Below are 22008 nucleotides of genomic sequence, written 5' to 3' on the forward strand. Positions count from 1 at the left end.
GGGGAGCAAAATAACTGATGATGGACGAAGTAGAGAGGATATAAAATGTAGACTGGCAATGGCAAGGAAAGAGTTTCTGAAGAAGAGAAATTTGTTAACATCGAGTATAGATTTAAATGTCAGGAACACATTTCTGAAAGTATTTGTATGGAGTGTAGCCATGTATGGAAGTGAAACACGGACGATAAATAGTTTGGACAAGAAGAGAATAGAAGCTTTCGAAATGTGGTGCTACAGAAGAATGCTGAAGATTAAATGGGTAGATCACATAGCTAATGAAGAGGTATTGAATAGAATTGGGGGGGGGGGGGGAGAAATTTGTGGCACAACATGCTAGAAGAAGGGATCGGGTGGTAGAACAGGTTCTGAGGCATCAAGGGATCACCAATTTAGTATTGGAAGGCAGCGTGGAGGGTAAAAATCGTAGAGGGAGACCAAGAGATGAATACACTAAGCAGATTCAGAAGGATGTAGGTTGCAGTAGGTACTGGGAGATGAAGAAGCTTGTACAGGATAGAGTAGCATGGAGAGCTGCATCAAACCAGTCTCAGGACTGAAGACCACAACAACAACAACAACCACAGTAACCTCCCTGTGTGGCCGCGCGTTCCTAGGCGCTACAGTGTAGAACCGCGCGACCGCTACGGTCGCAGGTTCGAATCCTGCTTCGGGCATGGATGTGTGTGACGTCCTTAGTTTAGTTAGGTTTAAGTAGTTCTAAGTTCTAGGGGACTGATGACCACAGCAGTTAAGTCAAATAGTGCTAAGAGCCATACTCCCTGTCAAGTGAGTGTACGCATCGGCCGTATTGCTAAAATAACGCTCTCCCACAAGGACTACAATTGTGAGTATGGAACCACTAACAAATCTTTCGTAAAGCAAGAGACTGCCTCTATGCACTAGGTCCCAAATAGATATGTAAAATGCAGAAATCAAAAAGATATTATCTAAAACCAATGAAAATAGAAGAAGAAAAACATTTGTGTGGCAAATCATCTACGCCGGATTATCTGCCAGAGCGTATGCAACAGTTATAGAACGGCAACAATTTACAAGTCTGTAATATGTAAAAAGTTCGCTTTCTCCCTATTTCATGTTTTAGTGTAGCAACAATATTGTGACTATAGTTCGTTGTTAATTGCGTTGTTATGCCACGGTAGGGGAAACAGTAAAATCTTCATCTGATATCATAGGCAGACACTTAAAGTACCGTAACTCTATTAGTTACGGTACCTTTACCGTGACGAAGTGTCTGAGCAATATTGCTCTTACAGAGCGCTAACATCAGAACAAACTCTTCAGTCCGCGCCGTCAAAATTTCGAATCGATGTACAGCAAACGTTCAAGTATTCACGTGATATGCCCATAAGCAACTACTGAGAATTAATCACTGTGCCAGAACATGTAGCTCAAGCTGCTCATATCTTACAGCATTTCCATAATGGTTGCAACTGACGACAAATTTCAAAAACATTTTGTGAACAATGACAGTAAAGTAAACAGATTGCCCAATGAAACTAAACGGGTGGGAATAATCGTACTTTTATCATTTCTTAGGTGCTTACGTAATCTTATTTCAGTTCTACCCTGTTTCATTTTCAGTAATTATTTGTTGGTCGCGGTCCTTTTTAAGTGTGACGTAAGCAAATTTAAACCTGTTGCAGCGAATTCCACTAAAATGCTGAAGATGATGGAAGGGGTTGTAACACCCTTCTTGATCAACGACGAAGAAAGCCTTTAAGATACGATGATATATTGTCTCGTGTTCGTTTTCAATTTAGAACCAGAAAGAGGGCATATTAACCGTAATTCCTCCTCATGTAGTGTCTGATTTAATATTTATGACATCATCAAGAAGAATTCTACGCTCTCGCTACTTCAGCTGCAAATTATTGCTGAAGAAGTCGAAATTATCTCCATTCCTTTCTTTTGGAGTACAAAATTATTTAGCACATTTTACCTCTGATTAAGAGCATAGTGTTGGTTCTGCAATCTTCAGTTGATAGGGTATAATTAACGCTTTTAGGAAACCGTCATTTCATATGCCACGCTTTATGTTTACTGTCAATAAACGATTTAGTTTTCAGGAAATCCACTACATCTTCATCTACATCTACGTGATTACTCTGCAGTACACAATCAATGGTCTGGCAGGGAGTTAATCGAATCTTCTTCAAGCCACTTCTCTACAGTTCCACTTGCGAGAAAAGGTAACACTTCAATCTTTCTATGAGAGCTGTGATTTCTCTTATTTTATTATGGCGATCGTTTCTTCCCATGTAGGTTGACGCCAACAAAGTATCTCCGCGTTCCGAGGGGAAAGTTCGTGATAGAAATTTCAGGAGAAGATCCTGCTGCAACTGAAATTGCCTTTATTTTAACAATTCCCATTCCAATTTTTCCCCAATTTCGAACACAGAACGAGCTGCCCTTCTTTGAACTTTTCCGATGTCCCCCGTGAATCGTATCTCATGCGGATCGCATACCGCGCAGAAGTACTCCAAAAGTGGACGGACAAGCTAAGTATAGGCATTTTCTGTTCTGCCAATAAATTGGTATCTTTGATCCGCTTTTCCCAGAACTTTATCTATGTTATCGTCCCAACTTCGGTTATTTGCAATTGCAAACCCTAAGTATTTTTTTGATTTCACAGTCTTTAGATTTGTGTGATTAGAGATATTAGAGCCAACACATAGGCTTGCCGACAATCATTATTCCCACGCGCCAGGTGGCTTGCGGAGTATGATGTATAGATGTAAATGTAGATATATCATGGAACCGGAATTTAGCGGGTTTCTTTTAGTACTCATGTGGATGGCTTCACACTTTTCGTTATTTAGAGTCAAATGTCGCTTATGGATCGTACACATATCTTGATCAACTAATTTGTTTTAATTTTATAAGACCGTAAATGACAACATCGTGTGGAAACAATCTAAGATGACTACTGAATCGCTCTTAAATCTTTTAAGTAGGTAAGGAACAGCTGAGGGCCTATATCACATCCTTCAGGAACGCCAGATATTACTTCAGTTTTACTCGATGTCATGCCGTCAATTGCTACGAACTGTGACCTCTCCGACAGGAAACCATGAATCTAGTCGCACAAATGAGACGTTACTCCTCAGGCACACAATTTGATTAGCGGCCGCTTATAAGGAACGGTGTCAAAAACCTTCTGGGACTCTAAAAATACTGGATATATGTAGAACTTTGCATAAATTTATATTTATTCAGTGCACATGTTAGTCTGAAACCTACGTATTCATAGTGGAAACAAAATTCTTCTGAGCAGAAGTGTTTTGTAACATTCTGTAAGTCACAATAGAGTACTGACTCAAGAAAGTCTGAAAGCTACTACCCTGAGAAATGTAGAGCATGAAACTGACTTGTGCATGTTTAAAGAGTCGTGCCGTGGTTCATTGAATAACTGGAAACAGAACTGTGGAGTGGGAGTTGAATCCATCTCATGTCTTAATCTCTGCGTTCAGTCTTTCAAGGGTATCATGGCCGTAAGCACTTTACGAAGATGTGTACGAGAACGTATGTGTTCCATAGAAAATTGGATTCACACAACTCTTCAACCAGCTGAAAGAGGTACTCGTGGCACTCCTTCCATCCTCCGGAGATATCTCAAGCAGGATTCAACGTATCGCACGTACTGTCTTGTCGGGGTTATGTAGTAAAAGGCGCCATAGAACGTTTGACAGTCGCCGCGGACGATAAAAAATATATATAAGTTGAAGGGGTATCACTGCTATAAGCTGCAGTGGGACATTAAGGGAATCAGCAAGGACGAGCAAAAAAATGTGTATTGTACGTGTATTCGAACCCGGGATCTCCTGCTTAGTAGACAGGTGTGGTAACCACTGCGCCATCCGGGACACATGTTACTGATGGTCTCAGTACGCCTCAGGGCCGATCCACACACTAAACGAGTGCCACCTATTCGCAGTCTCTGTCCTTGTAACCCTTTCCACAGGGTCGGACATATTCGTGCATTCGCACCTAAGAAAGAGGATCCACTGCCCAGCCAGGCTTAATAATTATTTGAATGCATGGTGTCTGTTCCTTCGAATGCTAGGTGGCGCTCGTTGGGTGTATGGATCGGCCCTGTGGCGTACTGAGGTAGTCCGTGTAGTTGCGATGACGCCATGTCCCGGATGGCGCAATGGATCGGAAGCAGTCGCTGGTCGCCGCTGATTCCACTTAATGTCCCGCTGCAGTTGATAGCAGTGGTCCCCCTTAAAGTTATACACAGTGCTTGACAGTTGTGGGATCTGCGAGGGTTCTGCGACGCCGTGCCTTAAAAAAATAAAAAATAAAAAGAAAATGTGCTAATATCCTTACTGGAATGCTACTCTATACATAAAAAGCATCTTAAATTTTAAAAAGTTTGGAAAGTCAATAATAATATAAGACAGAGATTGTAAGGTCACTTTTGAAAAGAAAAAAAAGGAATCTCACGTTGCATAGTAAAAGAAGCGGTAGAAGGTCACATCTAAACCGAGGTGTGAAACAGACACAGTGAATCTTCATTTTGGGCACGGAAACGTCACAAGGAACAAGACATTGAAAACTTAAAGAGGAACGGAGGAGCAAGAGATCACGTTTGCGAACCTCTCCACGTAAACTCACTCCATTCGAGCTGTAGCATGACAATGCAAGTGGCAGACACCGCTCCCTATTGTTAGTCATCTCCAGAGATAATCTTTGTCTGTGCAAAATGTTGTCATTATAGCCAGCGGTTCATGCGATCATTGATGAACGTCAGAAGTATGGTGCTTGATCAAACACATCCTCTCGAAAACGCTGCGGGATCATCCTCATTGCGCCCGAGAAGTGTAGAGAAGAAGGAAATATTAGGTTGCGGGGCCTACATGCAATCATCCGAAATGTCTCACAGGTACTCGAACTTAGCAGCAGACACTATTTTCTAGCAATTTCAAGCACTCCCTGTGCGCTCATAACAGAAAAGGGTGACATGGCGCGGTCGATGGGCAACGAGAGGCACTGTCCAATACATCTATGCAACGCTTCTTCAGATTATCACTGTGGTTTCCTTTCCGTGACCGATCAGACCTTACTTTTCGAATAAGTATTAGCTTTTAATGTGCTACACTAATGAAACCATACTATCATGCTACTCTGTCTGGTAGGTAATGTTGCTAGAAGTTATTCTCTACATTTACTTTAGTGCTTGCATTTGATGGAAATTGATGCAGTATGCCGTACGTTTAGGAAGATATTTTTAAATTTGGGAAGCATTCACGTAAAAGAAGTGTGATGTTGTTCTACTTGGAATAATTCTAAATTGATAGTCCTATATGGTTACTGCTGGAAACTATTCCTATGTCTTTGCGGCAATTATTAGCAACTAGATGTAACTCGTTGGATTCTCATCGAAGAGGATTCGTTTTCACTTCACCGCAGTTCATCCCCTATTAATGCCAATTAGTTTTAACGCTTCGCAGAAGAGAAACTGAATTTACCCCACGATTATATTCCAATACTTTCGTGAATGTTAAGGTAGAATTAATTTTATGGAGATGCTAAAATTATAGAAACTGTCAGCAGCCTGTGATGTAAACAGGAAGTTACAGTTTTTTCTGGTATCATTCTCTTTATTTTGTGAAACTTGGACTCAGTTCAAAATGCATATACCAAACGTTTATCTGGAAGCGTGGGTGACGTGAGTAACAAATTTATATAAATCCAGCAGTAGGTTGAAAGCGAAATGATGGCGAATTTCATTATGTTAGTGTGAGTGGAGATACCATCAGTTTGTGCGAGCTACATTTAGCTTTCCTTCGATCACCTCACATTAGGCTTCAAGTGTGACGATAATGTTTAGCAGTGCACGCACCAGTAGTAACCATGCCTTCGAATACCTGTTTCGCCACATTACGTGACCGCAAAGCTTTTCACGGTGTGCTTACTGACGAAAAACTTCAAGCATTCTAAGCCACATCAGTTCATTCTTTGATCTCCAGTTGTCAATTTTTTTTCGCTTTTGTCTCTAGCGGTAAACAAACCGCCTGCAAAAATTCGTGGAATAAACCACAGTATTGACGGGGTTTAGCAACCGAAATGTATTTACCCTAGTTTCATCGCCACTGTATGTCAGTGAAGTGTGTGCCACAGAGAATATGCTGAAAGTGAAGCCCATCATAAATATTTACTTTATATCATCAGTGATCCAGTGTCCTACAGAAGGGTTTCGATCGCTGAGAGCACCATAGCTGACTTGTAAGCCGACACTGTTATGAAGCCCACCTGCGCGCATCTTCTTTGCAGGCATCAAATATTACGGACGTTCATGAGGATTGTTAAAGACAGTTCTTGCAAACCAATTGCATTTAAACTTTGTGTAGCCTTTTGTAGTTATAATAGTTAATATAATTATGAATTCCGGCTTAAATTATCTCAAGTAATTTATGACATAGACAAAATCGCTTAAAACACAGAGGATCGTGGAGCAGCCACACGTCGCTCACAGCTTCCTTTCATTTCTTTTTTTACATGTTTCGATTGTCAAACGCTAGTATCTTCAGAAATTTAGTGGCCGACGGCTACAATTTAGTCATGAGCAACGTCTTCAGACATTTATAGTGAGAACTGAGACTTTATTCCGATGAATGTTAGGGTATTGCTCGTTTCACAATATTTCATTTTGACGTCACACGCGATACCTACGATCGCATGATCGGCTATCGACTTTTGTTAGCGTTCGATACGGGCCTCTCACAATGCACACACACCGGAGATTCATAAGAAACACGTTACTCTAGGAATGATTTATCACAATTATTGCTACAATAAAATGTTACACAATGATTTATAGCGGGTAATGTTTTCATATAAGTGTACTCTCACAGGCGTGACTTATTATCGTGAATAATTTACAAATTTGCGGTATGTCATTTCAAGGTAACGGAGAACTGAAGGTTTATCACAAACACGTCACCATTATCATTAAATTACACTTGACACCACATCAACGATATAAGCCTTCCAGAGAGAATATGATAACCAAGACAGGAGACAAACATTATTTCATTCACTGCTAGCGTCTATTTGCATTCCAACATGAAAATACTTTTTTCATGTTAGCGCTGTGAACGCATTCTGGCACTTTCTTATGAATGTAATACAAGTATGTTGAGCAATATTCAATGTTATTTACATTCGATCTGGTTTGAGAACGATGTATGAAATGAGCACTTAGCGATTTCCGAGTATGTGGTTAGGCAAAAACGTAAGAGGACAACTTAAATTACTGCATGTGAAACGAGCAGCAATGACATTCATATCCTTCCTTGTCACAAATATTTCGCTGTTTATTAACGTCTATGTGGCGATTTCCGAGTGCTTGCTTAGGCAGAAACATAAAATGACAGCTTAAATTGTAGCTAGTGAATCGAGGAGCAATAACACTCACATTCTTCCTAGTCACAAAGTCGATAGCTAGTCATGCGGTTCTCGATATTTAGCTTGACGTCAAAATGACGTCACGTTTGCGGGAATTGTGAAATTAGTGTTACCCTGTATATAAACTCCGAAAGGAGTGCTGTGTAGGCATACCAAAGTTTTTAACTACAAAGTATTCGAGTGAGCGTTCAAAACCATTGAACATCGTGTGTATTTACAGAGTGCTGCTAACTGACCGAAAGTTCATTCCCTGAATAACAGGTCACGGGTACAAATCTCAAGTGGACAACTACATCTTAAGAAGGAGTGCTGTAAATACGAAACAGTGAAGACTGATATTTTTTTCAATTCAGGAAATTTTGCTAGGGCTGACTTTTTACGAAAATTTGATTACTTAGAGTGATAATACACGATGAATGTTTTATTCAAAAATTTTTCTTGTTATTATTTCACCTAACAGAATCAACCTCTTTACAGTGATGAAACAGTAAATTACATGTACACTGTTCACGCACCCTAGTTTTGTCTCAGATTCTCTTAGCTGAAGCACATTATGCGTCGCTTGTTGGTAGGTCGTGCTTCTGTAAAGCTCACCAAGGAATTTCGATATTAGCAGAACGACGGACGAGGCTGTGTCATCGCAGCGTGTCTCGCTGATTACGTTTGTACCAGTAAGTACCCACCCGTATATAAACTAAAGTACCAACCTCGATGCCGTAGTTTTACAGCACGAACAACGAACATTTGCTAAGCGATAAACAATCACCCTTTCATTGTTTTGAGCGACTATACGCGAGAAAAAGGTTAGAAAACGTTCGATATTATGTTTAAAGATTTTTTGCATATCGCTAACTGCTCTGTTTGTCAAACACTGAATGAGTATACTCTGGGTAACTTGCTTTACGTTTTCAGTAAGTCTAATTCGTTGTGCATAACAATGCCTATAGACATATCGTCTTTGACGTCATATATCCTAAACTATCTGTCGCACATTGATTCTACTTTTCACGTTCGTTCTGTGGTATATGCGCATACTGTCTGCAAAATGAGTAGCTAACAGAAGCAGTAATAAAGAACTAAGAAATTAAAACTTTACGTCTCATGCCGAAATTTTAGTGCATCAATAGCGTAAATGTACTAAGCGTTAAGACTTTAACTTTTAATTTTTTTGCGACGTGCGTCAGCGATAACAAGTTTCGTAGATGTTTGAAACTGCGTGTAAAGTTAGTCGGATATTGGTAAGTGTCTTCATTCTCAAATGCTGGATGAATATTCTCTGTGTAATTTGAGCACTATGAGTTCCACCGCCTGAAGACATACACGCAACTTCTAACTGTAATACTTGACTTACTCTACTAAATCGGGAGAGTAAGATTACACACAACGAGTAGATTATGATAGCATATTAAAGTTTTAAATTCTGCCAATAATATGAAAATTGAAAACCAAATTTTTGTTGCCTTCGGAAAGTAGTTAGATAGGCCACCGCACACAAGTTTATTACATGGTAAGAAGATCAAAGCTATCTGAAAATTAAGACTAACAAAAGGCGAAAAGAAAATGATTTTCGCGTTATGCATCCTGAATGGAATCAGAACAGGTGACCGTATACCGAAAAGCGGATCGCAGTTTCTGTCGATAAAAGTTGCATTAGGCGATGACGCTTATAGCAAGCTTCCGTTTAGAAATGGTTCAAATGGCTCTAAGCACAATTGGACTTAACATCTGAGGTCATCAGTCCCCTACACTTATAACTACTTAAACCTGACCAACCTAAGGATATGACACAAATCCATGCCCGAGGCAGGATTCGAACCTGCGACCGCAGCAGACAAGCTACCGTTTATTCGGGTTTCTGCAAGGATAACTGAAATTTAATTGTTTTGAGTCACAATCTTCTGATTGGTTTGATGTGGCGTGGCACGAATTCCTCTCTTGTGCCAACCCCTTCATCTTAGAGTAGCACATGCAACCTGAGTCCTCAATATATTGCTGGATGTATTTCACTCTCTATCGTCCTCTACAGCCTTCCTCCACAGTTTGTACCCTCTACGGCTCCCTCTAGTATCATAGAAGTTATTCCCTGATGTCTTTACAGGTGTACTATCATCCTGTCCCTTCTTCTTGCCAGTGTTTTTCATATAATCATTCCCTTCCGATTCTGCGCAGAACTTCCTCCCTCTCTGTGTTATCAGTCCACCTAATTTTCAACATCCGTCTGCAGCACCACATTTCAAATGCTTCGATTCTATTCTATTCCGGTTTTTCCACAGTCCGTGCTCCACTACCATACAATGCTGTGCTCCAAACATACATTATCAAAAATTTCTTCCCCAAATGATGGCCTTTCTTTTATACTAGTAGACTTCTCTAAACTAGGAATGCGCTACTTCTTTGCTTTCGTCTTATTTAATCTCAGTCCATATTCTGTTCTCATTAGTCTGTTCATTCCGTTCAACAGCAATGTCATCAGCGAATCGTATGACTGATATCCTTTCACCTAGAATTTTAATTCCAATACTAAACCTTTCTGTTATTTCCAACGTTTCTTCTTGGGTGTATAGACTGAACAGTAGGGGCGAAAGACAACATCTCTGTCTTACGCTCTTTTTAATCCAAGCACTTAGTTCTTGGTCTTCCACTCTTATTGTTCTCTGATAGCTCTTGTACATGTTATATAATACCCGTGTCCCCTATAGCTTATCCCTATTTTCCTCAGAATTTCGAACGTCTTGCACCATTTGACACTGTCGAACAACTTTTCCAAGATGAACAGATTCTATGAACTTGTCTTGACGTTTCTTTAGTCTTGATTCTACGATCAACCGCAACGTGAAAAGTGCCACTCTAGTGCATTTAACTTTCGTAAATCCAAACTGATCGTCATCAAACAAATCTTGAATTTCCTTTCCCAATCTTATGTACGTTATTCTAGCCAGCAATTTGGATGACTGAGCTGTTAAGCTGATTGTGTGGTAGTTATCGCACTTGTCAGCTCTTGCAGTCTTCGGAATTTTGTAGATGATATTTTTCCGAAAGTTAGACATTAATTCGCCAGACTCATACACTCTACGCACTTACAAGAATAGTCGTTCCTTTGCCACTCCCACCAGTGATTTTACAAATTCTGATCAATGTTATCTACCGCTTCTGCCTTCCAAAGAGCTTTTGAATTCTAATACTGGATCCCCTATTTCTTCAAAATCGACTCCTGTTGTCTCTTCTATCAAATCAGACAGATCTTTCGCCTCATGGAGGACTTTAATGTGCTGTTTCCACTTATTCACTCTCTTCTCTGCATTTAACAACAGAATTCCCATTGCACTCTGAATGTTACCTCCCTTGCTTTTAATTTCATCGAAGGCTGTTTTGACTTTTCTATACGCTGCGTCAGTTCTTCGGACAAACATTTTCGTTTTCTTCTGATTTTTCAATGCACCCATTTCGCCTCAGCTTTCCTGCACTTCCTGTTTGTTTCGTTTCTGAGCAACTTGTTTTTCTGTACTCTTGAGTTTTCCTGAACACTTTTGTACTGCCTCCTTTCATCGATCAATTGTAGTATTTCTTCTATTACCCATGCTTTCGTAGCAGTTACCCTCTTTGTACCTATGTTTTCCTTCCTAACGTCTGTGATTGATTCTTCAGAGACGTCAATTTCTCTTCAACTGTACTGCCTACTGAGCTATTCCCCATGGCAATATCTATAACGTTAGAGAACTTGAAGCGTATCTCGTCATTCCTTAGTAGTTCCGTATCCCACTTCTTTGCGTATTGATCCTTCCTGTCTAATCTCAAATTTCAGCCTACACTTCATTACTGCTACATTGTAGTCCGATTCTATGTATGATCCTGGGTACACCTTACAACCCAATATCTGATTTCAGAATCTCTACCTGACCATGATGTAATCTAACTGAAATCTTCCCATATCTCCAGACCTATTCCCAGTATACTTCCTTCTCTTGTGATTCTTGAACAGAGTATTAGCTGTTAATAGAGAAATTTGTTGCAGAACTCAATTAGTCTTTTTCCCCTATCATTCGTAGTACCAAATTCTCATTCTCCCGTAACTCTTCTACTCTAGCCTCTACAACCGCATTCCAGTTCCCCATGACTTAGATTTTCATCTCTCTTTACGTATAGCTTTACCTGTTCAATATCCTCATATGCTTTCTCTGTTTTTTCATCTTCAGCTTCAGCTTGTGACATCGGCATCTATACATGAACTATCGTTGTCGGTGCTAGTTTGCAGTCGAATCTGATGAGAAAAAACCGTTCACTGAATTGGTCACAGCAACACACTCTTTATGCATGAACTATCGTGGTCGGTCCTAGTTAGCAGTCGATTCTGATGAGAAAAAAAAACATTTCACTGAATTGGTCACAGTAACACACTCTTTGCTCCATTTTCCTGTTCGTAACGAATCCTACTCGTTTTATATTGTTTTCTGCTGCTGTTGATGTTACGCTATACTCATCTGATCAAAAATCCTTGTCCTTTTTACATTTCACTTCGCTGACCCTACTTTATCTATATTGAGGCTCCACATTTTCTTTTTCAGCTTCCTAGCTTGCCTACCACGTTCAAGTTCCTTTCATTCCACTCCCCGACTCGTAGAACGCTATGATTTCGTTGGTTATTCAATCTTTTCCTCATGCTCCTCCCCCTGGCAGTCCCATGCAGTCCCATCCCTGAGATCCGAGTGGGAAACTGTTCGCAAATCTTTTGGTAATGGAGAGATCATCATCATACGTTTTCAATTACAGGCCACAAGTGCTGTTGATATACATTTTGTGCCTTTAATGCTGTGGTTTCCACTACCTTCTGCGTCCTCTTGGCGTTGATCATAAACGCAGATAATCCAAAATTATCTGTGCTATTAAGGAAACATGCTACATTTGAAAGCTCACTGCATTAGTGACGCTTTATCCACCTGAAACAACGGTTTGAAAGTTATCGACCTGTATCTACAGTGAAACATATGGACACAAAATCAGCCGTGAACATGTTACCAAAGACTGAGTCTTCACATTAATCTGAAGATGAAATGAGAAACAGCAAAATTATTTTTAAATTTTTTGTCATTACTTATCTGATTCTACGTTGCTAAGATTTGGTTATTATTATTAATACAAACATTATTATATTCTTGAAGGTGTGGTCCGTGTTAAAAACTAAATAACAAGCTACTATGTGCCATAGGCGTTTCAGTTCGTTTTGTTTCCGAAGCATCCCAAGTGGTCTCTAATACATGTTTATTTTCGTATATAATAAATGCATTACATAGACTTCGCAGATGTGTTGCTATATTACAGTTTTTCGTTATTACTTTATCGCTAGAAACAGTAATTGAACCTCACGAAACTTTTCCATCTACGTGTAGTCCTCTCTCACGTCCTTTTCCAGAATTGACGTCAGTAAAAGCTGAAGTGATGGAAACCTGGATTAGGCATGAGACTCACTGACATTGCTAGTAATGTTTATTTTACAGCCACATTCAGCCTTGCTATTTGACACCATTTTGGTCGCTTATGTAACAATATCGTTGCGTATCAGTCAGAGTAGCACTTCACTTAGGTCACTGAGTCGATACGGGCAATTTTCAAGAACATTTAACCTATGGAAAATCTTGTACTATGAACAGTAGCAAAACCCACAGCACCGCTATCAACACCAACTAATCCGTAGACTACAGGGGTAGCACACATGTCCTCTACCATGTCTTCTTGTCTCTTTCGTGTGGGTGTTTAGAAAAAAGTCACTTGGAATAGTTCCAAGAACGAATTTCTCTGCTGGAGAAATGAGTAGTGAAACTCTTCCAGTTCACAAAGAAAATTTGTATAAGGATGCATGTGTTGCGATACGCCGGCTCCTGTCGGTCGATTTACCGGCCGTAGCTTCCAAGTAGATGAAATTATATTTTCATTTATCAGTTTCTACAAACCTACCGTCAGGGTAAATAGCAAATTCACTTTGCGCAGGATCCAAATATTGCTTAAGCGCTGTTTACAGCACCATATTCACATCATGAGAATACGTTTCATGTTACAGGACGTGTGGGCTGTACTTCCGGCAGGCGACGATGAAACTATGGCACATAGGCACATAGGTAAGAATCATTTGCTACGCTATTTACTCTGTGTCTGTTAGCTCATTGATTCACTGAGAACGTCGCTACAACTGCCAGTATACAGGCTATGAGCTACGACGGTTCATCTTATTCCCTAAACCGATATGACATTGCCTCACAGGTACTGAACAATGGAATAACGTACCAAATTTTCTTGTTATGAACCACCGAGTAAAAATCTCGTGAGCCAAAGTTGGTACAAAGCACTCTTTGACGCGCACTGAAACGTTGCTCGGGGGTCACAGACTCGAAGACAGATTTAGCAGAGCCCTCGAAACTTTGTCCGCCAAACACATCAATTAGCACTGAAGTGAGCTTCAAAGACCGAGTATAAACGTGATGAGGCAGTCCCCTCTTAACAGCTTTTGGAAGCGGCAGTATGGTTTTACTCCATTCCTATTTGAGGGAACGAAACGCGGCAGTTTTTGAGACACATTCATGTTTACTCGAAATTGAAGATCAGATACTTTTTATGTTCGTGTGTTATTTCAGATAAATGCTGGTAAAGTTCCTTTTTCCGTTTCATCCAATTCTAATTTCTTTCGCCTGCATCTTGACCTCGGCGTGGACGTTGCACTTCACTTTCTGTAATCGCAGTCATATCTTTCTCTCTCTGTCTGTCTCTCTCTCTCTCTCTCTCTCTCTGTCTGTGAGTGTGTGTGTTAGTCTCGAAATGAAAAACGACATAGGACACGGAAAAACAAAAGTAATTGGAAATCCCGTTCCGTCTCAAATAGGAGTATATCTACTCGAATATGAACCACTTATAAATTTTTGTAAAAGGCAAAACAGAGCATCTAGATCTATTTGTAATGTAAGGTGCTTCTTTCACGGGCCAACAAGCTCCCATTTTCAGCAGAAACCAAGTGTAGCATTTTTTATGTAGAAGCATTAGGAAATGGCAGTTCACAGGAACTCGTAAACTTTTTATCATTACATATGGGCAAATTTCCGTTGTATGGAAGCAATTACTGCCGACCATAGATTCAGAGTGAATGTCCCACAGCAATTTTTCACAATATTCAATGGTTATTGTGCTGGCATTTAAGTGTAAGAGGCAATAGCTATGTGTAATTGAAATTATTTAGTATACTTTGTTTCGTGAGAAAAATCTTTATGTCTTTCACTTATGCTCTCCTTAATGAAGGAAGGAAATACGTTTAGAGTTTAAGGCTGTTGTGAGCTCATTAGAGACAAAACACAAGCTTGGATTGGGGATGGAAATCAACAGTGAATTATGTGAATAGCGACTGCTGTAAAGATGCTTCCATGGGATTTTAGTGAATGAAAACGCTAACATCAAATGCGAACATTTTAGGTTAGGCTATACCGTGGCTGTTATTGACATTAAATGAAACAACAAGTTTACTGTTACCAGTCACCGGTGACTGGTAACAGTAAGCTTGTTGTTTCATTTAACGATAACATCAGTTATAGTAACTGCCTATTGTATTCATTGTTCAGAGAATTCTGGAATAGGAAAGACTGAAAAATGTTCTGCAGTCTGTTTTCACATTCCGCTTATGTGCTTGGGAAGCTCATCAAGCTGCATCCGCAATAGGAGGCACGGAAACAGCGGAGGTGCTCCGTTATGTTTTGAAATACTCCAGTTCTGTCCAGAAATTCTGTCATGAGATTCAGAACTTTGAAGTCACTGTCTTTTGAGGAAAGCCTTCAGCATAAATAACTGGCACTTTATCCAGACTGTAAACCCACTTTACTGAGTTTTCATTATGTACAACGTTCCCACTAGCAGGGTAATAGTAATAAGTGTTCTTACGCTGGCGTATTCCGTCACTGAATAATAATGAAATGAATTCATTGCACAGGAAATTCTGCAGTAGATCTGATAGGGAGGCGAACAGTCATATTGGTGATGCCCAATACAAAAAAAAAGCACATACCGTAATTATTTCTTACAGAAGAAGACTTTTGAATATCTTTGCCATCCTTCCAGCCTTCGAGATAATGCTTGCCTATCATAACCTCTGTGTCGATCAGACGATAAACCGTAAATATCACCTCTCATTACGGAAGTCATCAATGGCAATAAACGCCAGGGTTATTCGGAAAGTAAGTTCCGATCGGTCACGAAGTAGAAACCACTGTGAAAATCAGATGAAGCTCTGCATATATGTGTTCGGCAGAGTCTCTAGCATGCCCGTCGATGGCGTCACGTCGCTCTTTTCAGTTCTGAGCGCACAGTGAACACGTGAAGAGGCCCAGAAAATAGTGTCTCCAAGCATCAAGGCCTGTTGAGAGATTTCGTCTGATGTCATACCACCCACATGGCATTACTATCATACTGTTCCTTCTTCTTGACGATTCCCGGCCGCACTCTGCAGGGGCAATGAAGATGCTCCTCCAGCGTTTTCGATGGGAAGTGTTGAATCACCCACAATACAGTCCGTAACTGGCTCCCGCTGAGTTCTATCTTTGCTCTCATGAACTGCTGGCTACAAAGACAGCATTTTGGCACAGACAAGGAGATGTCAATAGACGTGGGTAATTGACGGGAAGCACAGGCGGCTACTTTCTATGACGAGGGTATTGGAAAGTTGGTACACCGCTACGACAAATGTCTAAGTCGGAGGGGTGAGTATGTGGAGAAGTGGCTAGAAGGTGTAGCTAACTGTTACAAATAACGTTTTTGATTCTCACGGTGGTTTCCATTTCGTGACCCATCGGAAATTATTTTCCGAATATCCCTTATTAAAAAGATAGAAGATTAAAAAGATAAAAGATCTAATGTTCAGCTTGGAATGGAGACCATGAAACGAAGGATAACGTTCTTTCGGTGTGGAAGACATAAGAGAGAAAAAATATGTGGTTTTGGTCAGAAAAGAAGGACTGGATGAGTAGGGAAGATATAGGCCGTGGCCTCAGTGAAAAAAGCAAAGTCAAACGTTCTCTCTACGACACGGTCACTAGAGAAGGAATTCAGATGGTCAAGGGGGTGGTAGGAAATCGCTAACGGCCTTTTTATCTGACTATTCAGTCAATCGCCTGAAGAGATTTAAGGGAAACACGAAAGACATTAATCGTGATATATTCTGTACAGGTGGTTCCCCACAGTGCGTAAGTACTTAATCTTTCTGCCACCAATGGAACCTACGAGTCTCATGATAGGCTATCACAGCGCCAGTACGTTAATGCTATGTACCATTATTCTACGGGTAAGAGGAAGCCTGCCAATAGGTTATAGAAATCTTATAATTACAGCTGTCACCTACAGACTGTGGTGTCTTCATATCGTTCTTAATCCTCTGCTCCGTATTGTCGCACTGAATTAGTTCACGTCTGCAGCTATGCAACGAAACGAACAGATTTGCAATTGGGGGGGGGGGGGGGGGGGCAGCTGTTGCGCCCTCCGAGATAATTCATGTCAGTGTATGCACCCACGTATTGACGTCTGCGGCGTCGGAAACGATGCCCATATTGAATACCTGTGATTTCAGTTGAGTACTTGGAGAGATTCTCTACCAACTAATGTGTGCCATTTTTCTGTGTGTCTTGTAGATTTTGCGCAGTCGTCTTCTACCCCGCCCGGCGTTATTTCATATTGTTACTTTCGACTACGAAGTTAATTTAGACAAACGTTAATTAATGTCACTCCGGAAAAAATTGGTGGGGAAAGAGCTAAAGGAATACTTAGATATTATCAAGAAGCATAAATAATGATAATAGTTAAGCTCAAGTAACTGATAGCAAATAAAGGTTTATAAAATACTGATTCAATAGGGCTTTTGAGCTTTCATAAAAGAAATCATGATACTACCTCCAGTACAATAAAGTTCAACAGCTTTTTTTTGGTGGTATACGCAAAAATAGCAAAAGAAATATTTGTTTTTCCGCTAGGTTCTAGTGGTACATCAAAATGACTTAACTAAATCTAGATGTAGTAACGGGCATTTGAATCTAGGTCCCAAACATCGCTGGTCACCTACCTGGTGCGTCGCACAACCGGGAACTGTTTAACGTTAGTAGTCGTTGCTTGACGTCGCCGCTGTTAAGCCCGCCGAGTTTCATTCGGAAGTAACTTGGTTGAAATCTTCATATGCTAATCTAAATTTAGTTTCCGGTGTTCCTCTGTGTCAGTTCAGGTGAAAGCAAGAAAATTAGTCACAAAATGGCAAGACTCCTTTGTTTCCCCCTACTTGTGCAAGTGAACGTAAGCTCTTAAGCACTTGGACGAGGACGAGACGCTAAACTCTTATCTTCTTTCAGTCTTCGGTGACGTCCTCGAAGAAATCTCTTCACGATGTTCCGATTTGAATAGGTATCGTTGAAGTATATACCTAGCGTGGTATGGAACAAGGATCCTGTGCCTGAATTTCTGCCCATGTCTCTCTCCAAACTGCACTACAACGTGGTTGATCGAGCACTGAACCACCAAGCGTTTGTCAGAATGGGCTTCGTCACACCAAGCAGCATTAGTGCATGGGCAAAAACGACTTCCGTATTATTAAGCGTCACAGTTGTTATTTTGTAATATCTGACATTATCAGCAAAGAAGAAAAGCAATCTTACAGATTCTCTTTAACAAATTCAAAATTTATTATGATTTTTTATCAACTGTCTGCATCACAACAAATTTATACTCTTGAAAGTTTATAATCAAGATTATCTGTATAGAAAAATTTAAACACTGGTTACTTTGGCCAATATGTGAGTAGGGTGGTAAGGCACAATAAATAAATAGAAACTAAAAAAATGAGTTAACCCATTTCTCACAATCGCGATTGCATTTAAATTGTTTATTTTTATTTTCAGAAGACCTGTTTGAATCTTGTAAGAGATCGTCTTCAGCTCAGGTTCCTACGGTCATCAAAGATTATAAGACCTGAAGATCTATTAGAAGATCGAAAGCCCTCAACTAAAAATAAAAATGAACTGTGTATTGAAATAAGTTATAGTATTATAAAGGTCGCCCTTTTTGCCAGAATAACGGTCCAAAAAAATTTAACAGAGTGAGTAGTGAACCTGGGTTCAAAAACCAGTGGGCCACCGTATAAATCAAATGCAAGAATCTGTGAAAAGAAAACAGACAGCTACCTGCCCCACTCTTCCACAATTCGAGCTTATATCCATATGCATACTCCGCGAGCCACCATACACTGCATAGCGATAGGTACATTATGCTACCGCCAGTCATTCCTTCACCCGTTCCCCTCGGAGACTGAGTGAGGGAAAATCGACTGTCTATAACCTTCCATAGAATTCCCAGTTTCTCCTGTCTTCGCGATCCTTACATGGGAAGCACGATGATGACACTAGAGTCTGTCGCAAAATCCGGTTCTCTAAACTTCGTCAACAGCGTTTCGTAAAAAGAACGTCTTCTTCCCTCCAGAGATTTCCATAATACTCGCGTACAGATCGAGACTTAACGGTGACATATCTCGCAGCGTGTCTCTGAACTAGTTCTACGCCTTTCCTTAATGCGAACTGATGGGGACCCCAAGCACTCGGGCAGTGCTCACGAATGGGTCGCATTAGCGCTTTGTACGCAGTCTCCTTTAAAAATCAGCTACACTTTCCTAAAAACTCTCCCAGTAAACCTAAGTCGACCAATCGCCTCCCTTCTACCATCCTTACATGCTTCTTCCATTCCTTATCGCTTTGCAACGTCACACAGCACACTAATACTGAATTCAAACATAAAATGTTTGGTTTTATTACACATCTGCATTAATTTACAATAATCAAAATTTAGAGCAAGCTGCCATTGATTACGTCAACCTGAAATTAGGGTATGTTAACTTGTATCCTCCTATAGTCAACCAGTGACAGCACCTCTCCGCATACACACAGTCTTCAGCAAACAGCCGCAAGTTGCTGTTCACCTTATCTGTCCGACCATTTATGTACACAGGAAATTCGCTCATTGCTCGCTGTTTGTTTTCATTTAATCGAACTTTCATTATTTTCACAAACTGTGACATCTTCTAAACTTTTCACACTAATTTAGGCCATAGAAGCATGGCCTTCCCGAATCTACTTATGACCAAAAAGCTATTCTGGCAGCTGGATTCGGAGGTCTGTGGTAATCTTGCCTTTTGAGTTCTTACGGGGAAATTTCGTCTCTTAACACCTATTTCTTTTGTAATCAAATAGCAGTTTTCAGAGAATTAGCTTCAGAAATGCTTCAGCAGTTCTTTAATAATGATTTAATTTAGAAAAAGGCAGTACCTATTATTTTACCTCCATGGGGGCTAAATTTCAAAAATGCTGAAACACGTTATATTTTATTTCTGACCGAAAGACCAAATATCAATTATATATATATATATATATATATATATATATATATATATATATATATATTGTCTTTCGGTCAGAAATAAAATATAACGTGTTTCAGCATATATATATATATATATATATATATATATATATATATATATATATATATATATATATATCGTATGGCATCGTTGCCCGGGAGGCCGCAGTCGGGGAATTTCGGCCGCCAAGTGCCAGTCCACGAGCGGAGAAAACCAGGTCGGGAATCGAACCCGGGCCCGCTTGCATGCAAGGCAGCACGTTCCCACCCAGCTAAGCAGGCGGACTATCTGTCTAGAGCCAACTGACAATGGTCTCTACTGTGGGACCGCAATAACATGTTACGAAACAGTTCATATATATATATATTTATAAGTGAAGGCACTGCCTTTCCTATTATCAGTAATAAGTTGCAGATTGCTGCTCGCACTATCTTCAGATCCTTTATTTTCCTGTAACTTATCTTCTGCATGTAGAAAAATGATTTTGTACAGTGATTAACATTAAACTCACGAACACAGGGCCATTTTTCATCGACGTCAGCTGGTAGCAGTGGAAACGACGACACGCAAAAATTGTTAGCGACGCAGAAAACTAGCAGGTAGATTGGTGGCACTTCATGGTCCCGGACGGACTTACCACAGATCTGCAGCAACGTGAGAGCTGCGAAGGCCCTCAGGCTGCCCACGGCCCGGCTTACTGAGGAGCGGCGCAGCAGGATCATGGCTGGAGCGCACGCACGCACTGACGCACGCACTCACGACACGCGCGGCAGGTAGCAGGCAGCGCAGCTAACAGGTGAGACGCACTACGCGCTGAGACCGCGTGAGACCGGCAGGAGCTGGGCCAAGCGCGCCAACTGGCAGGCGGCGCGACGGCGGGCCGCGCGAGAACCCTGCCGCGGCGCATGCGCCCTGCGCCGCTCCTCCGTCCATTCATGCCGGCTCTCGGCGGCCCGCCGCCCACGCATCGCTGACCCGCCCGCCTTCCGCGACCACCGCTAACTACTCGCCGCTCGTAGACCTAGGCACGGTCGAAACGGCGGATATCGCTGCAGACGAATCTCCGGGCTGCTACAATGAAATTTTCACTCTGCAGCGGGGTGTGTGCCGATATGAAACTTCTTGGCAGATTAATAGTGTGCGCGAACCGAGACTCGACTCGTGTTCGAGTGCATTACCACCTCAAGTACCCAAGCACGACTCGTGACATGTTCTCACAGCTTTGCTTCCGCCAGTGCCTCGTCTCCAACCTTCCAAACCTCTGCAACATGGTTTCTTCCATATGAAGATGGTATCTGTGGTGTGCTTACTGTAAGACCTTCGGTACACACACCATCAGATTATTTGACTTGTCGCTCTAACAAAGTAGGCGAGTGTCAGTAATATGTCTCTTGGTCTTATCGTGGCCTGTTTTGTCTTCTGCCGTTAGGTCAGACGATAGAAATGCCACTTGCACGCTGAGAGTAGCAGATTGACAGTGACCAACTTTAAACACAACTTGATTAAAATAATAAAAAATATAGACAGTATGTAACTTGATTCTGGAGGCCGTTTACAATTGACAATCTGAAGTTCCTTCGGTCTTGGCACGTTAATCTTATTCTCACATGTCTCTGATACTTGACAAAGTGTCTATTCATTTATCTTCATGGCTATGTACAGGAATATGGTAATCTTATTACGCGCAAACTGAAACTTGACTATAGACTGGTACAGACAAGTGCAGACTAATGCAGATTGACTGATCGGAGATCTGTACACTCGTTAGAAGGGAAAACCCACGGAGGTACTCAAGGTACCCTCCGCAACACACCATCAGGTGGCTTGCGGAGTATGGATGTAGATGTAGATGTATAATACCTCGCGTGTTCAGGTATCACTGCACGAGTGTGATCTGCGAGGAGAAAAGGTTCTACGTTAGCAGCAAATCTCATTGGCTGCGTTACATATTAATACGCGGATCGGCAGAAGCAGAATCTGGTCTGTCTCTTAGGTAGCGCCATCTCGTAGTGCGGAGACGGACGAGGGCTGCGCCTTCGCTGTTGTGCTTAGCGGGGCGCGCTCTATTGGGAAAGTTGTGTACGCGCTGACTATGCGGAACTACGTACACAACAGCATCTGTTCTTTTGGACAAGTATGAAAGGACAGGCACCATCTTCATA

At 41.1% G+C, this 22008-nt stretch overlaps 1 protein-coding gene across 1 annotated transcript in view; it reads right to left on the minus strand.

Annotated features, from left to right (window-relative positions):
• The window catches only part of LOC126278790 (uncharacterized), a 669740-nt gene extending 649074 nt beyond the window's left edge, over positions 1–20666 (minus strand). Inside the window, exon 1 of the mRNA XM_049979067.1 lies at positions 20484–20666. Within this exon, the coding sequence (XP_049835024.1) occupies positions 20484–20568 (85 nt within the window). The 5' untranslated portion in view covers positions 20569–20666. The remainder of the gene's footprint in view (positions 1–20483) is intronic.
• Between the last annotated feature and the right edge of the window lie 1342 nt (positions 20667–22008).

This window comes from Schistocerca gregaria, chromosome 6, assembly GCF_023897955.1.
Source record: "Schistocerca gregaria isolate iqSchGreg1 chromosome 6, iqSchGreg1.2, whole genome shotgun sequence".
NCBI classification, from domain to species: domain Eukaryota; kingdom Metazoa; phylum Arthropoda; class Insecta; order Orthoptera; family Acrididae; genus Schistocerca; species Schistocerca gregaria.